The sequence below is a fragment of the Leptopilina boulardi genome, unplaced genomic scaffold (genome assembly GCF_019393585.1).
Source record: "Leptopilina boulardi isolate dan_hultmark-lab unplaced genomic scaffold, ZJU_Lbou_2.1 LbouV2_373, whole genome shotgun sequence".
Taxonomy (NCBI): Eukaryota; Metazoa; Arthropoda; class Insecta; order Hymenoptera; family Figitidae; genus Leptopilina; species Leptopilina boulardi.
In genome coordinates this window covers 385,273-401,929 of record NW_026137944.1, presented here as the reverse complement: position 1 = coordinate 401,929, position 16,657 = coordinate 385,273, and the positions used below count along the sequence as shown (strand labels likewise).

General features: G+C 25.7%; 2 protein-coding genes across 2 annotated transcripts; one reads left to right on the top strand and one right to left on the bottom strand.

The window, feature by feature from the left end:
• Window positions 1–1,105: 1,105 nt before the first annotated feature.
• Window positions 1,106–6,194, bottom strand: LOC127287837 (uncharacterized). The gene is made up of 6 exons (XM_051314958.1): window positions 6,173–6,194; window positions 4,846–5,265; window positions 1,916–2,124; window positions 1,559–1,724; window positions 1,388–1,487; window positions 1,106–1,298 (listed from the first exon to the last, which is right to left on the bottom strand). Exons 1-6 carry the CDS (start codon window positions 6,192–6,194, stop codon window positions 1,235–1,237), a joined length of 981 nt encoding a protein of 326 aa, XP_051170915.1. The 3' UTR covers window positions 1,106–1,234.
• Window positions 6,195–8,390: 2,196 nt separating this feature from the next.
• Window positions 8,391–15,870, top strand: LOC127287820 (uncharacterized). Its single transcript, XM_051314938.1, has 4 exons — window positions 8,391–8,518; window positions 10,088–10,390; window positions 13,097–15,126; window positions 15,575–15,870. Exons 2-3 carry the CDS (start codon window positions 10,104–10,106, stop codon window positions 15,111–15,113), a joined length of 2,304 nt encoding a protein of 767 aa, XP_051170895.1. The 5' UTR covers window positions 8,391–8,518; window positions 10,088–10,103; the 3' UTR covers window positions 15,114–15,126; window positions 15,575–15,870.
• The last annotated feature ends 787 nt before the right edge of the window (window positions 15,871–16,657 follow it).

The window sequence follows — 16,657 nt, the reverse complement described above, 5'->3', positions numbered from 1 at the left end:
AACCTTGCGGCAAGCTTGCCGCGTAATATTGCCAACCTTGCACTGTAAGCTTGCCGCAAGCTTAAAATGTCCCACTTGACCCAAGCTTACACGGTAACCTTGCCAGAAGGTTACCGCAATATTGCAGTGTAAGATTACTACAAGATTGCACGGTAATATTATCGCAATATTGCTCGGTAAACTTGCACGGTAAGCTTGCCATAAGCTTCTAGTAAGATTGAAATGTAAGATTGCAGCAAGATTGCACAGTAAGATTACAGCAATATTACTCGGTAATCTTGCGCGATAAGCTTGCAGCAAGGTTGCAAAATAAGCTTGCTTTAAACCTAAAAATTTTTTTTTTAATAATGTATCGTCTAATATAAGCAATAAAATTTACAGAATAAATATTATATATGGACCGGATTAAATTATTTAAAGTGAGTTTTACAGTTGGATTGAATTTTTCTTGTTAATTAAACTATAGAAAAATAAAAAACAGTTGAAAAATTGAATAATTATTTTAAACAATATAAAATTCAAATTTTTAAGGTCGTTGCAGGAGGAAGGTTAAGTAACTGAAAAATAAATTCAAGAATTATCTTTTTATTTTAATTTTAATTATAAAATAAGTTAATGAACATAACATTTATTTATATCGTTGAAATAAATTTTCTTTTATAAAATATTTATATTTCTTTTCCTTTCTTAAAGGAAGTTTTCACTCGTAACAACGTATCTGAAAAATAAAAGATTGTAATTTTTAACAACTAACTGAGAGACTGATCCGTCTTCGATGACTTTTTTGAGCTTAATAATTGATTTATAATTTTGCTTTGCATTGCTTAAAACTATCTAGATTTTAATTTCAATTAATTTATTTACATATTAGTTATGAAGAAAAATATAAAAATAATTACGTTTATTATTTTTATTATCATTATTATTTATATTATTGAAATAGTTTCATTTTATTAAAAAAATTTTTAAATAATTTTTGTTTAAGTAGAAAAATTAAATTTGAATTTTTAAGTTCTAAGCAATATTTAGACAAAAATCTGATCTAAGGAATATATAAAATATATTATCACTTGCTCATAAAGGGAAAACTTATTCGAGAAGGAATTAGAAAAAACTTAGATGTATGTCATTTTTACTTACAATATACGAATGTTAGACTTTCAAGGCTGCCTTATTAGCACAGCCAACTAAGAATCAAAAACATTGAAGGTTTAATAGAAAGATAATTTAAAGTTTATTCTTGGGGAAAATTTACAACAGCTTCCTGTGCAGAAGTTCTTTCCTTTTCGGCTCTATTTCTGTAAAATATTTCAAAAATTACAACTTATCATGTAATTATTGGAGGTTTTTAAAATGAGACTGAACCTACAGGCTTTCTTAAACTTACTTCGCACGAACTTCTCGATGTTTGCATTGCGTCAACCAATTTGCGATATATTCATCAATATCACATGGTGCAACATTTTTATGAACATCCTTCATTGCATCTAAAACGAGGAATATATTAAGAAATTAAGATCTTTAAATGTTCCCAGAACAACAACACGATATTACTTACAAGAGATTAAGGACTTGAGCCTAAGCTTAATAAACGAAGATTTTGTTTTGGACTGTCCTTTTAAAGTGAATTCTTTTCCGACTTCAAAAGTTAAAAGATGATTAAGCATATTTACTACTGTCATACTATAGGAATATGAAGGTCCCACATTTACCAAAGCAGTAACCTACAAAAAATTTTATTTATCAAGTATTATAAGATAACAAATAAAAATCACATTTAATAAAATTTTTAAACTACTTTTAACCCGGCGAGCGTAAGGTTCAACTGTGTAATCATGGAAATATTTTACTATATTTGTTTTATATTGTTTAGCAGTGTATTAATGTTACAAGAAATGTTTTTTTTTTAACTTACAACTTTATGAAAAAAAGACTGTGAAGACAGTTTTTCTTCAATTTTCATAACCTCAGACAGATTTTTTGCTGGAAACATTTTTAAATCATCATCTGGATCCAAAAATGAAACAATGGGGTAGCGATTTTCTTGTCCACTTCTTCCATTGCTTTTCATGCCCATTTCGATTTTATTCATTTTTGCTAACATTAATTTTGTAGATTTTTTCACTGCAAAAATAATTAAAACGCTTTTCCTAAAAATATGAAAAATTTGTCAAAAAAAATGTGACCAAAATATCACAGAAATTGTTATCCGAAACAATTTAATAATAGTATATAAACAATTTGGATATAATTTTTTTAATTCTAATGATTTTTAAACCTAATATATTTTTAAGGAATTTTTTATTACACTGATATTCTAAAATACATCATAATAAAAAATTATTATAATTAGCATATTCCAAAATTGTAAGTGTCATAAATATTATTAGGAACACTTCACGTTCGTATATAATAAATGAATAAAGAAATAAATAAATAAAAAATTAATAAATAATTTTCATTTCTTATAATAAATGTTAAAATATGCATTAAGCGAAAAATTAATTGACATAATTGTAATTTAACAGAATTCCTAAACGACAATGTCTTGGAACATTATTATAAAATTAATTTGATTTAAATTTTATTTATACCTCATTTATTACATATAATTATTATTTTGTACAATTTATATGTATTAAAATGTAATTCACTTGTTATAATTTCTATTTTACAAAATTTGAATTCTGCATACTATTGTAGTAAAAAATAAGTATATACTCAGGGTGTCTACAACTATAACTCCCGAAAAAAATTCCCTGATATTTCCAGCCTTTACAGGTTTAAATTTTTTTTCCAAGATTAAAAAATACGCGTATAGTTTACACAAAATGCTCTCTAAATCAATGGAATTTATTCTAAAGATTTTAACCACATTAAAAATACTTACAAAAGAACATTGCAACAGAAAAATTTAAAATTGATAGCAAAATAATTGTTTTAAACTTGAAAAACCGTAAAATTTTGAAAATTCTATGTTTGATCGAAAAGTAGGTTCAATTTAATTTTAATTCCGTGAAGTTTAAAGATTTTTTCAAAAATACGTAATTTTTCCTAGAAAAATTTAAACTTTTTTCCACGTTCTTTAAATTTTGGTTATCATCAAGTATGCAAAAAATTCTCTGATATATAAAATTTCCCTGATATTTCCAGGTTTTCCAGGTGTTGTAAACACTCTTAATATTGTTCATATATTCAATGAAATAGAAAATAAGGAAAATGAGAATTATACAAAATAATAATGAGATTCAATTAATTATATGTTAAATAAAATTTAAAGCTTATTAAGTTTAAATATTAAAGAAATTTTGAGTATATATTTTGATCAATCCATTATACTTCAGTTACACGGTAAAATTTTTGGTTAACAGCTGTATCTACTGATTTAAAAATATTCATACTTCGGAATAGTAAAACTATTACCCTGATTAGAGAACACATACATTCCTTGAGGAAGAGTATTGTCCCTTGAATTGCATTTTGTTACACTCAATCAGAATAACAGTTGTTAACGACCAGTAAGATCACAGTTGTACTACGAAAAAAGCAAAAACTTAACCAAAAAATTTTTCGTCTGCTTAAAAAAATTGATACTTCCGGAAATAATTCTATAAGATATTAAGGTAAAGAAATAGAACTTTTTATTTTTTCAATTCATTAATATATAAACTTTTCATTTTAAAATCTAAACTTTTTTCATTTTTCCGATTTTCAATCGTTTATAATTGGTGCAAAACGAAAAAATTTGAAACTTGGGGGAATATTTATTCAAGTTACAATTAAATAAAAACTCACGTACATTTCTGCGATAACAAACCAACCAATGTATGGAGAAAATTTAATTTAAAAATTGCAAGCATTTTTCCAGGTTAATGCATGTAATTTTTTGAAACTTCAAGTTGATTTATTACATCAATATGGAAAAGTATAGGATTTTCTCGTTTTACACAAAAACAGTTATAAACTATTAAAAATCGAAAAAATAAACAAAGTGCCAATTTTTAATCAAGATTATTTATATTTAGGAATTGAAAAAATAAAAACTTTCAAGAAAATGTGAAAATTCTTAGCAAATATTTTATATTTGGTGAATTTTTTTATTACTTAATTTCACGTATTTATGTGATTAATTAATAAAAATCGCAAATGTAGGTCATTTGACAGAACAAATTTGGAATTATTTTCTCATTATTTTAATTTTTTCATTACTTTAATCATTAAAAAATACTTCATTTAATACCTTTAAGTCAGATTTCCATATTGATTAAAATGTTCACAACTAAAATAGTAGTAATAATTGAATATTACATTAATTAGAAAAAGTCGATTAAAATTTAAATAAATATAAGGTTGGTTCGATTATAATTTGAAATTGATTAAAGCTTGAATGAGTGAAAAATGTAGGTTATTTAGAAATTTGAAAAAACAACAACATTTAGTTGAGATGACTTTGAGGTTAATTGAAATTATAATAAATTAAAATTTTTATAAATTCACATTTTCATCAAAAAGAATTTCAAACGATGACAATTAGAATTTATTTTATTTTAAACTGCTTAAAATTTTAATCTATTAACAATTATATACATTACAGTTTGAATCGATCTGTTTCAAATTTGATTACAATTGGAATAAATTTAAATTTAGTTTGTTTGAAAATTTAAATATTAAGAAATTTATTAAATTTTTTCAAATGAAAGTCTCTAAATTTGAAAATGTATCTAAATAAATGAATAAATTAAATCTAATCTAAAAATGCAATTATTAAAAATTAATTTACTTAAATCCAAGTTCGTAAGAAAATGCATCGGTAAGAAAGAGGAAAAATTTTGACTTAGCACTCACCCAAAGCTATCACATTATCGGTAGAGTCATTTTCAGTAAGTATTCCGCCTCCTTCTAATTGTTCATCAATTAAAACTTCTTCAGTATCATGATACTGATCTGATTTTCTTTTTTGTCCTTGGTCTTTTCGGGATGGAAAATCCTGTGAGTTTGTTTTTTCAACATCAACACTGTTGCTATTATTTTCGTTTTCTTCTGAGTTCTGAAATTCTTCTGAAGGGGGGAAATCTCTCGAGGAACTAGGTATCGGTTGTTTAACTACTTTTTTTGAACATTCTTTTGTAGGTGATTGCCTTCCTTTTTCGTTAATACAACGAGTAAAGCGTGATTTTTTAGATCGTTCTAAGTTGATAGCTTCGTCGCTATCAACTTCGGAAAGTTCAATATACTTTAGTTTCCTTAGTGCAATCTCCAGAGATTCTAAAAAAAATTATTCAGTTAATATTTTTTAATATAAGAGTCAATCCGACTTTCGACTAAGAGCTGTGGCGACCATGTCTTTAAAAATTTTAGTTTTAAAAAGTGGATCATTTTTTGAGTTCTCATTAATATTGAATCATAATATTGTGGTATGATTTTCATTTTATTTTGTGTTTAATTATTAATTGAAAGTAGGACGTTCTCGAAGTGCTTTCGTTACTTTCAATTTTTCCGACTTTTAAAAACGCTATTATTTAAAAACTAATTAACTAATATTAGATATTACTACGTTCGAAAAAAATCATTAAAAATTTAAGGCTTTGCAAATATACTAAAACTGATATAATAAATTTGTTATAAACAGTTGACGAAAGGTATTTTTCTTGGTTTCAGAAATATTAAATTACAAATTTTTTTATTTTAAAAATGTTACATTTTGAAAATGAAGCAAACCGCTTTTGCTAATTTTGGCATAAAATAAATTAAGTATGTCAGCATTAAATATTCGCAGAAAACTTTAATTTTCAGGCGATTGAACAAAAACATGGTAGCTTAAAAAAATACGAATATTTTTTCTAATGGAAATGTTTTTAAAGTTAGATACTACCTTAAAATAATAAAATCTTATAACAAATTTATTTATTTCTACGTTAAGAATAAAATTATTTTTGGTTTTGGTAAAATATTCTATGTAATATTAATTGTGATAAATTTTATTTTAATAGCAATTTCTAAAAAATTACAAATTTAGCTTGCAAAAAAAAAGTTTGCATACTTCAAAAGAAGAATTTAAAAAAAAATGTTGATCGAAAACAGATTGCATTCGTTTAAACATTCAAAACTTTAGACCCATTGGACTGGTTCAAACCTTTCAAAAATAAAAGTCTAATGACTTAATTACATTAACCATTCTTTACATTAGTTAACATGTTTTAAATTTAATAAATAATTATCAAGTAGTACAAACAGATTTAACTTATCATTTATTTGAAACTGTAAAATGTAATTTACAATAAATAATCATTATTTGAAAGTTTCGAAAACGCACTGAACATAAATAAAGGTAATTGATTAATAAATAAATAAAGTATGTAACATTATAGATTTTTAGTTACACATTCCAAGTGCTATAATTAATTATTCCCAATAAAATAAGGTTTTTTAAATTAATTTTAAATTGTAGATTGTAATAATGCATCATCTTTAATTATTTAAAATATTTGTAATTTAATTTGAAAATATTAAAATGTTTTAAAAATAATGTGTACATATTTCATACTGTTATTACTTTAATAATATTAATAATAGTATAATGTTAGAAGTAAACAAATAATATAAGTCCAAGTAGAGTTAATAATTTGATTAAATATAATAATAACAAAAACTTACTCGAGTAAGTGCACAACTTTTTAATCTTCCATGGTTCGCCGTTTTCATCCACCCATTTTGTCGTGTCAACATTTTTAGACGTTTGTTTTAGCAAATCCATATATTCCAACTTCGATATGTTGGATGGAAAGTAACATGCTACCATTTCATTGTTTACGAAATCACCCCATTCCGATTTCACGACTTCGAATCCGTCGTGGAATTCCACAACGGCATACGGTTCTCTCTCATCCATTGTTAAAATGTCCCTGAGCATAAAGCCGATATTTTATTTTTAATGAATTTAAATTATTAATAAATATATTTAATTATTATTAACTTTTATTATTTATAAAAAAGGAAATGAAATATTTCATATTCATATTTTTGAAATATTCTTGAAGTATGATTTTCTACAATTTTTCCAATTTAGAATTTCGGAACGATTTTAATGTTTAAATAATAAAGAGATATTAAGCCACTTTTTATAAATTCTTGAGTGCAATAAGGTTAAGAAATGTTTTACTTTTTGTCTATAATTTAAAATTAAAAATTCAAGGTTTGAGCTAAAAAAACATTAAAAGAAAACGTTTAATTCAAAAATAAATTTTATTATTTAATTTATTAATTTTTTCCTTTTTTTTAAATCCTAACAGCAACTTTATAAGTGATTTTTTAATTGAAAAGTTTTTAAAATAATTAAATCATTTTGGAATAACCAATTGATAAAATTATTATTAAAAATAATACTAATTCAATAAAGAATGATGAAAATTGTTTTAAATAATTGAATTTTGGGTGAGATGCTCTGAAAATACTTAAAAATATAGTTGGATTTCAGAAAGTTTGGAAATTTCTGTACATTTAAATTCTTAAAAATTAATCACAAATGTCAAATATTAACTGCATTTTATAAATATTCTAATTGGAAAATATTTTAAATAATTAAATTTTTGAAAAACTTGATTGCACAGATTAATTGATTGATTCATTCATTAAGAGAGCAATTTAAAATGAATATTTATAATTAAGGAAAAATCGAACAGACAGTGGGAAAAAAAGTTAGTCCGACTGTGCGACTGTCCTTAAAAAATCAAGTTTTATTAAAAAATGCGATGTAAATATTTTGTAAGATTTAATACAATTAAGAGGCTTGAAATTATTAAGTATAAAACTCAAATTACAAAAACGGGATGAAAAAATTGATTGACCACGTGTGGCATAAATGGGAAAAAATCTTTTACAACAAAAAAAACTTTACTCTTTGTATAATGTATAAAAGAAATATATCTAATTTTGCACAAATTCTTACCTGCTTACTTTATCTAGATGCACTTTTTTATTTAAATAAGTTTACACTTTCACATATAACACTCGCAATTAAATTTCACCCATGAATGAAGCGAGGTAAAAATGATACTAAAGGAGGAACGAAGCATGAAACAAAGCAACATGTGTTCTCGAATATTCTGGAAATTTCGGGAATGTTTTAAAATGTATGCGCGCGCACTGATTTTTACGAAACGTAATTAAATATTATTTTACAATTAGTAAGTTGTTACTTTCACAATAATTATTATTGAAAAACTAAAATAAATTTTTATTTCTTTAAAAATATTTTTCTTATAAATAAGATGTTTAAAAAACGAAACCGTGTATATAATTATATACTAACGCGGGTATTTAAACCTAGATACGCGCGTATTTAAACCTAGATACGCGCAAGCGCATTATGTAAACACGACACATCAGATTTCCGTTGTTCTCATCGTTACTTCTTGAGTTGTACATGTGATCAGTATAAATTTTTCGTGAAAAGTGTGAAATAAAGAAAGTTGATAATTTTCAAACATAATAAAGAACATAATTACTTTTTTGGAAACAGGTAAGATGTGAACAAAATATATAATACACTATTCCCGTGTCTACTTGTATCATGTATTATAACATAACCTCAATTTGTTTGTCGCATTATAATAGAAAATCAAGTTTGCTAAAATTAATTTTAATTATATTTTGCTGATGAACGATAAACCTTATATATTTCTGAAAAAATTTTGGATTTCCCAAAATTAATTTTTCTAACTAATTTCTATATGAGGTTATATATTTTGACTTGAAAATGACAATTACACATGTGTGTGTTTGTGTGATGGATATATACGTAGGTTTGTATGTATGGCATCGCTTTTTGTGTACAATATTTCTCGAACACGTTTTGATGAATCGTCTTGGAATTTTCCAGGCTTAATTGTATTCGTCAATATTTAAAATCAGACTGAAATTTTAGAAGTTTTAAAATAAATTTAACCTAAAGATGTTAGCATTTGAAATTTTCTTGTTGAGTTTGATTGCACAGTGTGCAATCAAATATATGATTTTCCGACAAAAATGAAATTTTTGTTACGTAAAACTTACAGGAAATTTTAAAAACATATTTGAATTTTAAAAATATTTTATAGTAATATTGTTTATATATATTTAAACGTTTTAAGAATTGCTATGAATTTCACTTCACAAAAAAAATTTGTTTTTGTACGTGAAAATAAAATTTTTAATAAATAAATTCTCGGGAAAAGCTCAAACGAAAAAATTTCATTTTTGTTGGAAAATCGTATATTCATATTGTACAATTATACTCAAGAAGAATATTTCAGTTTATTTTCTACATCTTCAGGTTAAATTTATTAAAAACTTTTAAAATTTTAGTTTTTTTCGATTATCATAGAAATTATTGATGGTACAAGGAAATACATTATATTGTATGTTTATTTATAAAATAGCCACCTAGCATAGAATTACTATAGGATTTCTTTGCGAAGTGGCTACTTCATAAATGAACATACTGTATAAAGAAATCTTCCGTTTTTTAATATCTACCAATTTTGTACAAAGAACTGTTTTCTGAAATTAAAAATTTTGAACCAAAATGTAATTTTTATTATCTCAAAAATTGAAATCGGGTGTACACTTTGCAATAAAAATCAAAAAGAAAATACGAGTTTAGAAAACCTTTCAATAAAATTGGTTTCAGGCGCACCGTGATATTTCTTATATTAAAACGAATAGATTATTACATTAAGAAACGATAATTTTACATAATTAATAGAAATTTTGAACTATAAAAATTTTTAAATTTTAGAATTGTAAAACTTTTTCTTTGAAATTGCTTTCAATATACACCTTGTAATAAAAAATAGGAATCAAAGGAAAAATTTTTTATAAAATTAAAAATTTATAAAATGAATTAATTCTAGAAAGTTTGAATATTGTCATCAAAAACTATTTTTCTATGAGGAAGCATAATGTTCGTGATATGAGCATAAACTTCTTTTATAAAGAAGGACCCCACTTCTTGTTATTTTAGTGTTAGAATATATTTTACACTTTGAGGTTATATAAAGGTAATCTAATCTCCATTTAAATTAAAATTTATTTTTTTAAATTGAAACAGACATATAACGAATAATATGCAACCTTGGAAAACGTCACGTAAATTTAATTATTCCAAACGACATGCCAATCGCATTCTAAAAAAGCAATTAGAAGATGATTTGAAAGAGTTGACGAATCCAGAGAAAATCCAGGATTTTTTATCTGATACAATTCCTTCAACAAGTGATGGACAATGCAGTGCACCCACCCCGAATTTTGTGTACGATGAATCGTCATATTTTAACTGTAGTCAGAATGAGGAAGAAAAATTTTTCGACGCAGAATCGTGGCATGATGAAGATGTCAACATGAGCTTTGACAGGTAACATTATATTTTTATACCATGGTATTTTCCATATTAATGTGATGGTAAAAATAACTAAATAATCACTATTGTTAACAAACTTGTAATATTTTACCTTATCACTCACTATCAAAATTTTGGATACTAGTAGCACATGACTAACAGTATCTTCATATATACCAGTATTGTCCTCCTCCACAGCACTGCAAATTCCCTAAAAATTTATTAAATATTCACTTGCAATGTTTGAAATATTTGAGTGCAAAATGTAGTGAAAATTTTGTAAAGATTTAAATGTCCTGATTGAATAAATGTTTAGCGTGAAACTTTCCTTAACATTTAAATTAAATTTCTGCCTATAATCTGATTTAAGCGAAAATTTAATTTAAACGTTCAAGAAAGTTTCATGCTGAACATTTATTTATTTAGGACATTTAAATCTTTTCACTATTTTCACTAAACTTTGCAATTAAATATTCTGAACATTGTAAGTAAGTATTTCATAAATTTTCAGGAAATTTTCGGTATTGCTTATATTAAATATTATAGATTTTGCATTTTACTTTTTAAATTTTCTTTTTCTAATTATCAGAATATTGCAAGTTGTTAAAAAATTTTTGAAATAATTTTGTTTTATGAAAATGTTATATAATATATAAAAAAATCACTTTCGAAAAACTTGTCTCCATGAATGAAAATATGCTTCACAATAAACGAGGAACAAATTTTCAAAAGTTGATAAATCCATTTTTTCAAAAATTTGAGATAATCGCATTTTCAGCATATTAAGAACCTCAGAAAACGGCCTGTCACTGTTAAACTTAAGAAAAAAATTATTTTAAAAAAGAAATTTCAATTTAAAAATATCTGGGCTTAACCTGTAAGATTTTTAATTTTAATTTTTGTATTACAAAAAATTATCAAATCCTTTAAATCTCATAAATATAATAGACTTGAATTAAAAACAAATCATATTAAATCAAAAAACATTTTTTTATAAATAATTCATTACAATTTTTCTACGTTAAAATTAACTTTAGTGGTTATGCGAGAAAAGTCATTTCTTGAAATCGCAAAATATGGATTTATCAACTTTTGAAAACTTGCTCCTCAAACCATTTTAAAAATTTTTAATTATTATTTAATTATTAATTTGAAAAATTATTTCCCATTATGGGATGTGACTAGGATTAAAAAATATGTAAAAAGGAAAAGTTTCCTATTAAATTTTTATAAGAAAAATAAAAATTACAAAAAATTTTAATAATAAAATTTTTTAATATATGAGTTACAGAAAATGTAAATATTTTTCTGATAATTTTTGCATCAAATTTTCGAAAAGTTGATTTAAAAACGAAGAATTAAAAAAAAGGGTAAATGTTGATATTATATTGCGCGTATCAACGTAACCTCTGAAGTGAAAAAAAATTTATCAGTCGAACACAGAAAATCCAAAATAAAGCAGATATAAATAAGTAATCATTGTTTACTTTTTTTGTATTTTTTTTTTGTTTTTTTTATTTTTTTGATTTTTCAACTTACCAATAAAAGAAATTGAAAGTATATTTATTAAATCATCCACGATTTTTAGTGTTAGATAACCCAATTAACAACGATAATGTCCTTAAGATTTACAAAGTCCCGTGATAATACTTTTTTGGAATTATTTATTTAACGATTAGAATTACTTTCAATAACACTGTTAATTTTTTTATAAATACAAATAATGTCAAATTTTTATTTAAAAAAAAACAACGATATCTATCAATTTGCATTTTTTAGGCCACCTAAAAGTTCGACTTCTCGGAAATTCGGCGATAACACCCACATTTACCCAATTGAAATTTAAAATTTTTCAAAATTCGGCGATAACACCCACATTTACCCAATTGAAATTTAAAAATTTTTCAAATAGTTATGAACATTCCCAAAAAAAATTTTCTTAATAATCTCATAATTGTTTAAACTTTTACTCTGCGATTCATATCTAATCTTAGGCAATTATTGTTAAGTGTCATTGAAGTTATATATCACTTAGATTCATATAATCGTATAAAATGACCTCCTACATGTTCTTTTCTACCATTAGGACTTATGCACGAAGAGATTCAAAAAATTTTAATTAATAAATAATAAAATTATTATTTATTAATTTTAATATTAATTAATATTAGTAAATTATTATTAATTATTTAATAAAAAATCTCGGGATTTGAAATGTACTGTTGTTTAAAAAATGAGCCAAAAGTTTTGAACGTTCAAATGAACAAAATATTTTTTCAATCTATAAATTATTAAAAATTATAATGTCAATGTAAAATAAAACAGTAAATTAAACTAATATTAAATTAATAACTTCTTTTTAGATATTTAAAACAATATTTTTTAATAAAATTCATATTTAAAGAAGTTACAAAAAAAATTTTGTTCATTTGAACGTTCAAAACTTTTGGCTCATTTTAAAAATAAAACTTTCTTTAAATAAGGGGAAAATTAAAAATATTTGTAGTTAAAACAATAATAAGGGAAGGAACCAGTGTAATTTCGACCCATTAAAATTTTTTGTTTTATGGGTGATTTTCAAAAAACTTTCAGTTTGAATAACTTAAAAAAAAAATTCCGGTTTGTTCTTTAAAAATTTTTACTTTTCTTAACAAAAGAAATAAAATTAGTTTAAACTTATGCATTTACACCCATAATTAAAAAAATTTTTTTTAATAATAGAGAAAATTACAACTCTGAGGAAACAGATGCTAAAACGCAAGACGATCATGAGACTCTTGATTTTGACGTGAGCAGCGAAGGTTCGATATTTGACGACGATTATGATGATTATTGCTCTGACGGTTTGGATTCCGATGATTTATTCGAATTTGATTTTGACTCTGATGAACTTTCCGAGAAAAGTGTAGATACAGAAGGGGAAATGCAACATGATGAAAAAAACTTACAACAAGAAACTGCACTGAGGAACGCATTGCATCAATGGGCTTTAAAATTTCACGTAACTCTAGTTGCATTAACAGCTTTGCTTCTTCTTTTAAAACCGTTTTTGCTATTCTCCTTGCCATCTGATGCTAGGACATTAAGGGGAACTGTTAGGAATGTTAAAATTGTTAAATTAGCTGGAGGCGAATACCATTACTTTGGTTTGGAGAGAGCAGCAGTGGCTATTCTTCGAGATTATTCGAGAGAAAGGAAAGAAGTAAAAGAATTAAAATTAACATTCAATATCGATGGTTTGCCGATATCTCATTCTGGTACTGAAGGTTTTTGGTTGATTTCGTGCTCTGAACAGAATTCAAAAAAAGTTTATTTAGTCGCAGCTTTTTATGGTCCGAAGAAACCATCCGACGCCAATGAGTTCATAGAAGAATTTGTTCGGGAATTAACTGCTTTATGTAACAATGGCTTAAGGGAGAAACAGGTTTTAATTTCTTGTTCTGCGTTAATATGTGATGCTCCCGCAAAATCATTTATTTTATATTTAAAGGGACACACTGGTTACAATAGCTGTTCAAAATGTTTGATAAAGGGCGAATACATTAGCCGTAAAAGTAAACGTAACGGAAAAGAGCGAAACGGAACGGTTTGTTTTCCTGGAATTGGGCCGTTTCGTATGAAAACTGACGAAGGATTTTCGCAAAATGTATATGAAGAGTATGACACCGGAAAAGAAACACTATTGAAAATTATTCCAAATTTTGGCTGCATATCGTGCGTTCCCCTCGATTATATGCATCTCATCTTGTTGGGCGTTGTCAAAAAACTCATTCGTCTCTGGATAATGGGCCCGCTGTCAGTCAGATTGGGAGCAACAGATGTCACAAAAATGTCTAAAATATTGCTCATTTTAAAGAAAAGTACGCCAATGGAATTTAACAGAAAGCCACGTTCACTTGCCGAATTCACTCACTGGAAGGCCACCGAATTCAGGACTTTCCTTTTATACACTAGACCAGTTGCTTTAAAGAATATTTTGAAACCGGAAATGTATGATAATTTTGTATTGCTGCACACTGCAGTATCAATGTTGGTGAGTGAATGTTATGTTCAGACATCGGAAAATATAGATAAATGTCAAAAAATGTTTGAAGATTTCGTTCTTGGGTTTCAACGGATTTATGGTAAACAGTATGTTTCCCACAATGTACACAATTTATTGCAAATCTGTTCGGACGTAAAAAAGAATGGCGCCCTTGATAAATTCAGCGCCTTTAAATTCGAAAATGAGATGTCATCAATAAAGAAAATGGTCAGAAAGGGTCACAAACCTTTAGAGCAGATTGCTCGAAGGTATTCTGAACGAGAAAAATTTGAGCAACCGCTAATGGAAAAATCGTACTCTTTAATTGCTGAACATAACAGTGGTCCTTTATCAAGAGATTGTCTAAATATTAAAAAACAATATAAAAGATTAAAGTACAAGGACTTGACAATTGATTGCACGACACCTAAGGATAATTCTATTTTACTAAAAGATGGTACTTTCTGCGCAGTGAAAAACATTGTGGTATCTCACATCAATGACATCCTGTTCATTGTAAAGCCATTTTTAAAGACAAACTACAGCCTCTATTCAAATCCTGATTCAAGAAACATTGATATTTATATTGCTGCAAATTCAAGGAAGTCAGAATTCGCCACACCTATTAGCAATCTACGATCAAAAGTATGGCGAATCCCAAGCCAAGAAGGAATAAATTTTCTTCCTCTGAGACACACTCCTTTATCAAATTAAATAAAAGACACGCGTAAGTATAAAACATTTTCTTTCTTTAAACGCAGATTAATTTTTAAAGAAAATCTAATTTGTACTTTTTTATTTAATACTAGTTAATTTTAAAATAATCAAAAATACACTTTCATACAAATGTACTAAAAAAATTTTAAGTAATAAACGTATTTAACACATTTTAATTTTAAAGCCCTTCAAGAAAATTTAATTATCTAATTAAGACAGATGTTTTGAAATGCATTTTTATAACAGTTTACGTCAAACGCAGTTTCTTAAGCACTAGTGGGTAAAAAGTATTTTTATGCAGTCGCTCGCACTTCAATCTAGTTCTTGACACAAAATGTTATAAAAAATTATATGTGGCGCATGGGCGCAAACAGGAATATCTCGACTCGTGGAATCACACGACTCTCGAATTCCCTTCTTTTTGCGCCATTGCCATAAAAATAACTATTTGCTTACAGAAATTCCAGTTTCTGGACAAAAGAAACAATAATTTTATACTTGGACTAATAGAATTGACGACATATACATATTGAAAGGAAATACGTGAAAATAATTTCTTCAAACAACTTAAATTTATTTCTATAAAGGACCAAATTTATTTATTTACTTCCGAGAATTATGACTTCAAACTATACTTCCCAAAAAGGATGTCGAAAAACGATATAACAAATGTGTTGGCAGACAAATCTCAGAGTTATATAAAAAGGCAAGCTATTTGGTAATTCTTTTGCTTTGTATTTTTAAAATACTTGAAAAAATGCTATTAATTATTATTGCAATATAACCTTCCTTATAAGATTAATTAAAAAAAATAAAAACCTTAGCAACCAAACTTGTATTTAGTATACTTGTAAACATGTAAATTAGAATTCAAAAAATTTTAAATATTAAGTGCTGAAAAATTACAGTTTAAATTAATTATAACAGAAATAATTTGTATTATTGATAACTATTTATGATAATGGAATAAACATAATTATATTTATGTATTCCGTTGCACAATCAATGTACGGGCATTACCCTATCGAAAATTCCGACATCGGAACATAGATTGTAGCCTACATCTGAAACGTTATCTAAATTCATATAGGAAACTATATCGGGAACCATATGGGATGCTATATCGGAAACTATACAGGAATCGATGTTGGAAATTGGGACAGGCAAAGATGTATTTTCCCATATAGTTTCCGATATGGTTTCTACCCAGTTGAAAATTCCGACCTCGTTTACGACGTCGTATTCTAAGTAGTTTGCGACGTAGTAAACGACGTAGAAAACGACATAGTAGCAAACTACGTCGTTTACTACGTCGTTTACGATGTTGCAAAAATTATTTTAATATTATTTATTTAGTAATTTAGTAAGTCCAATATCCAATATTAAAAATTTTAATAATAATTTAAAAAATCAATAATTTAAAAAAAATTTATTTTTATTATTTTTTAATAGTTATTATTATTATTTTATTTTTAATATTTAAATTAAAATAAAAAAATGGTCATCAAAATATTAGTGAAACCATTTCTTCCAAAAAAGAA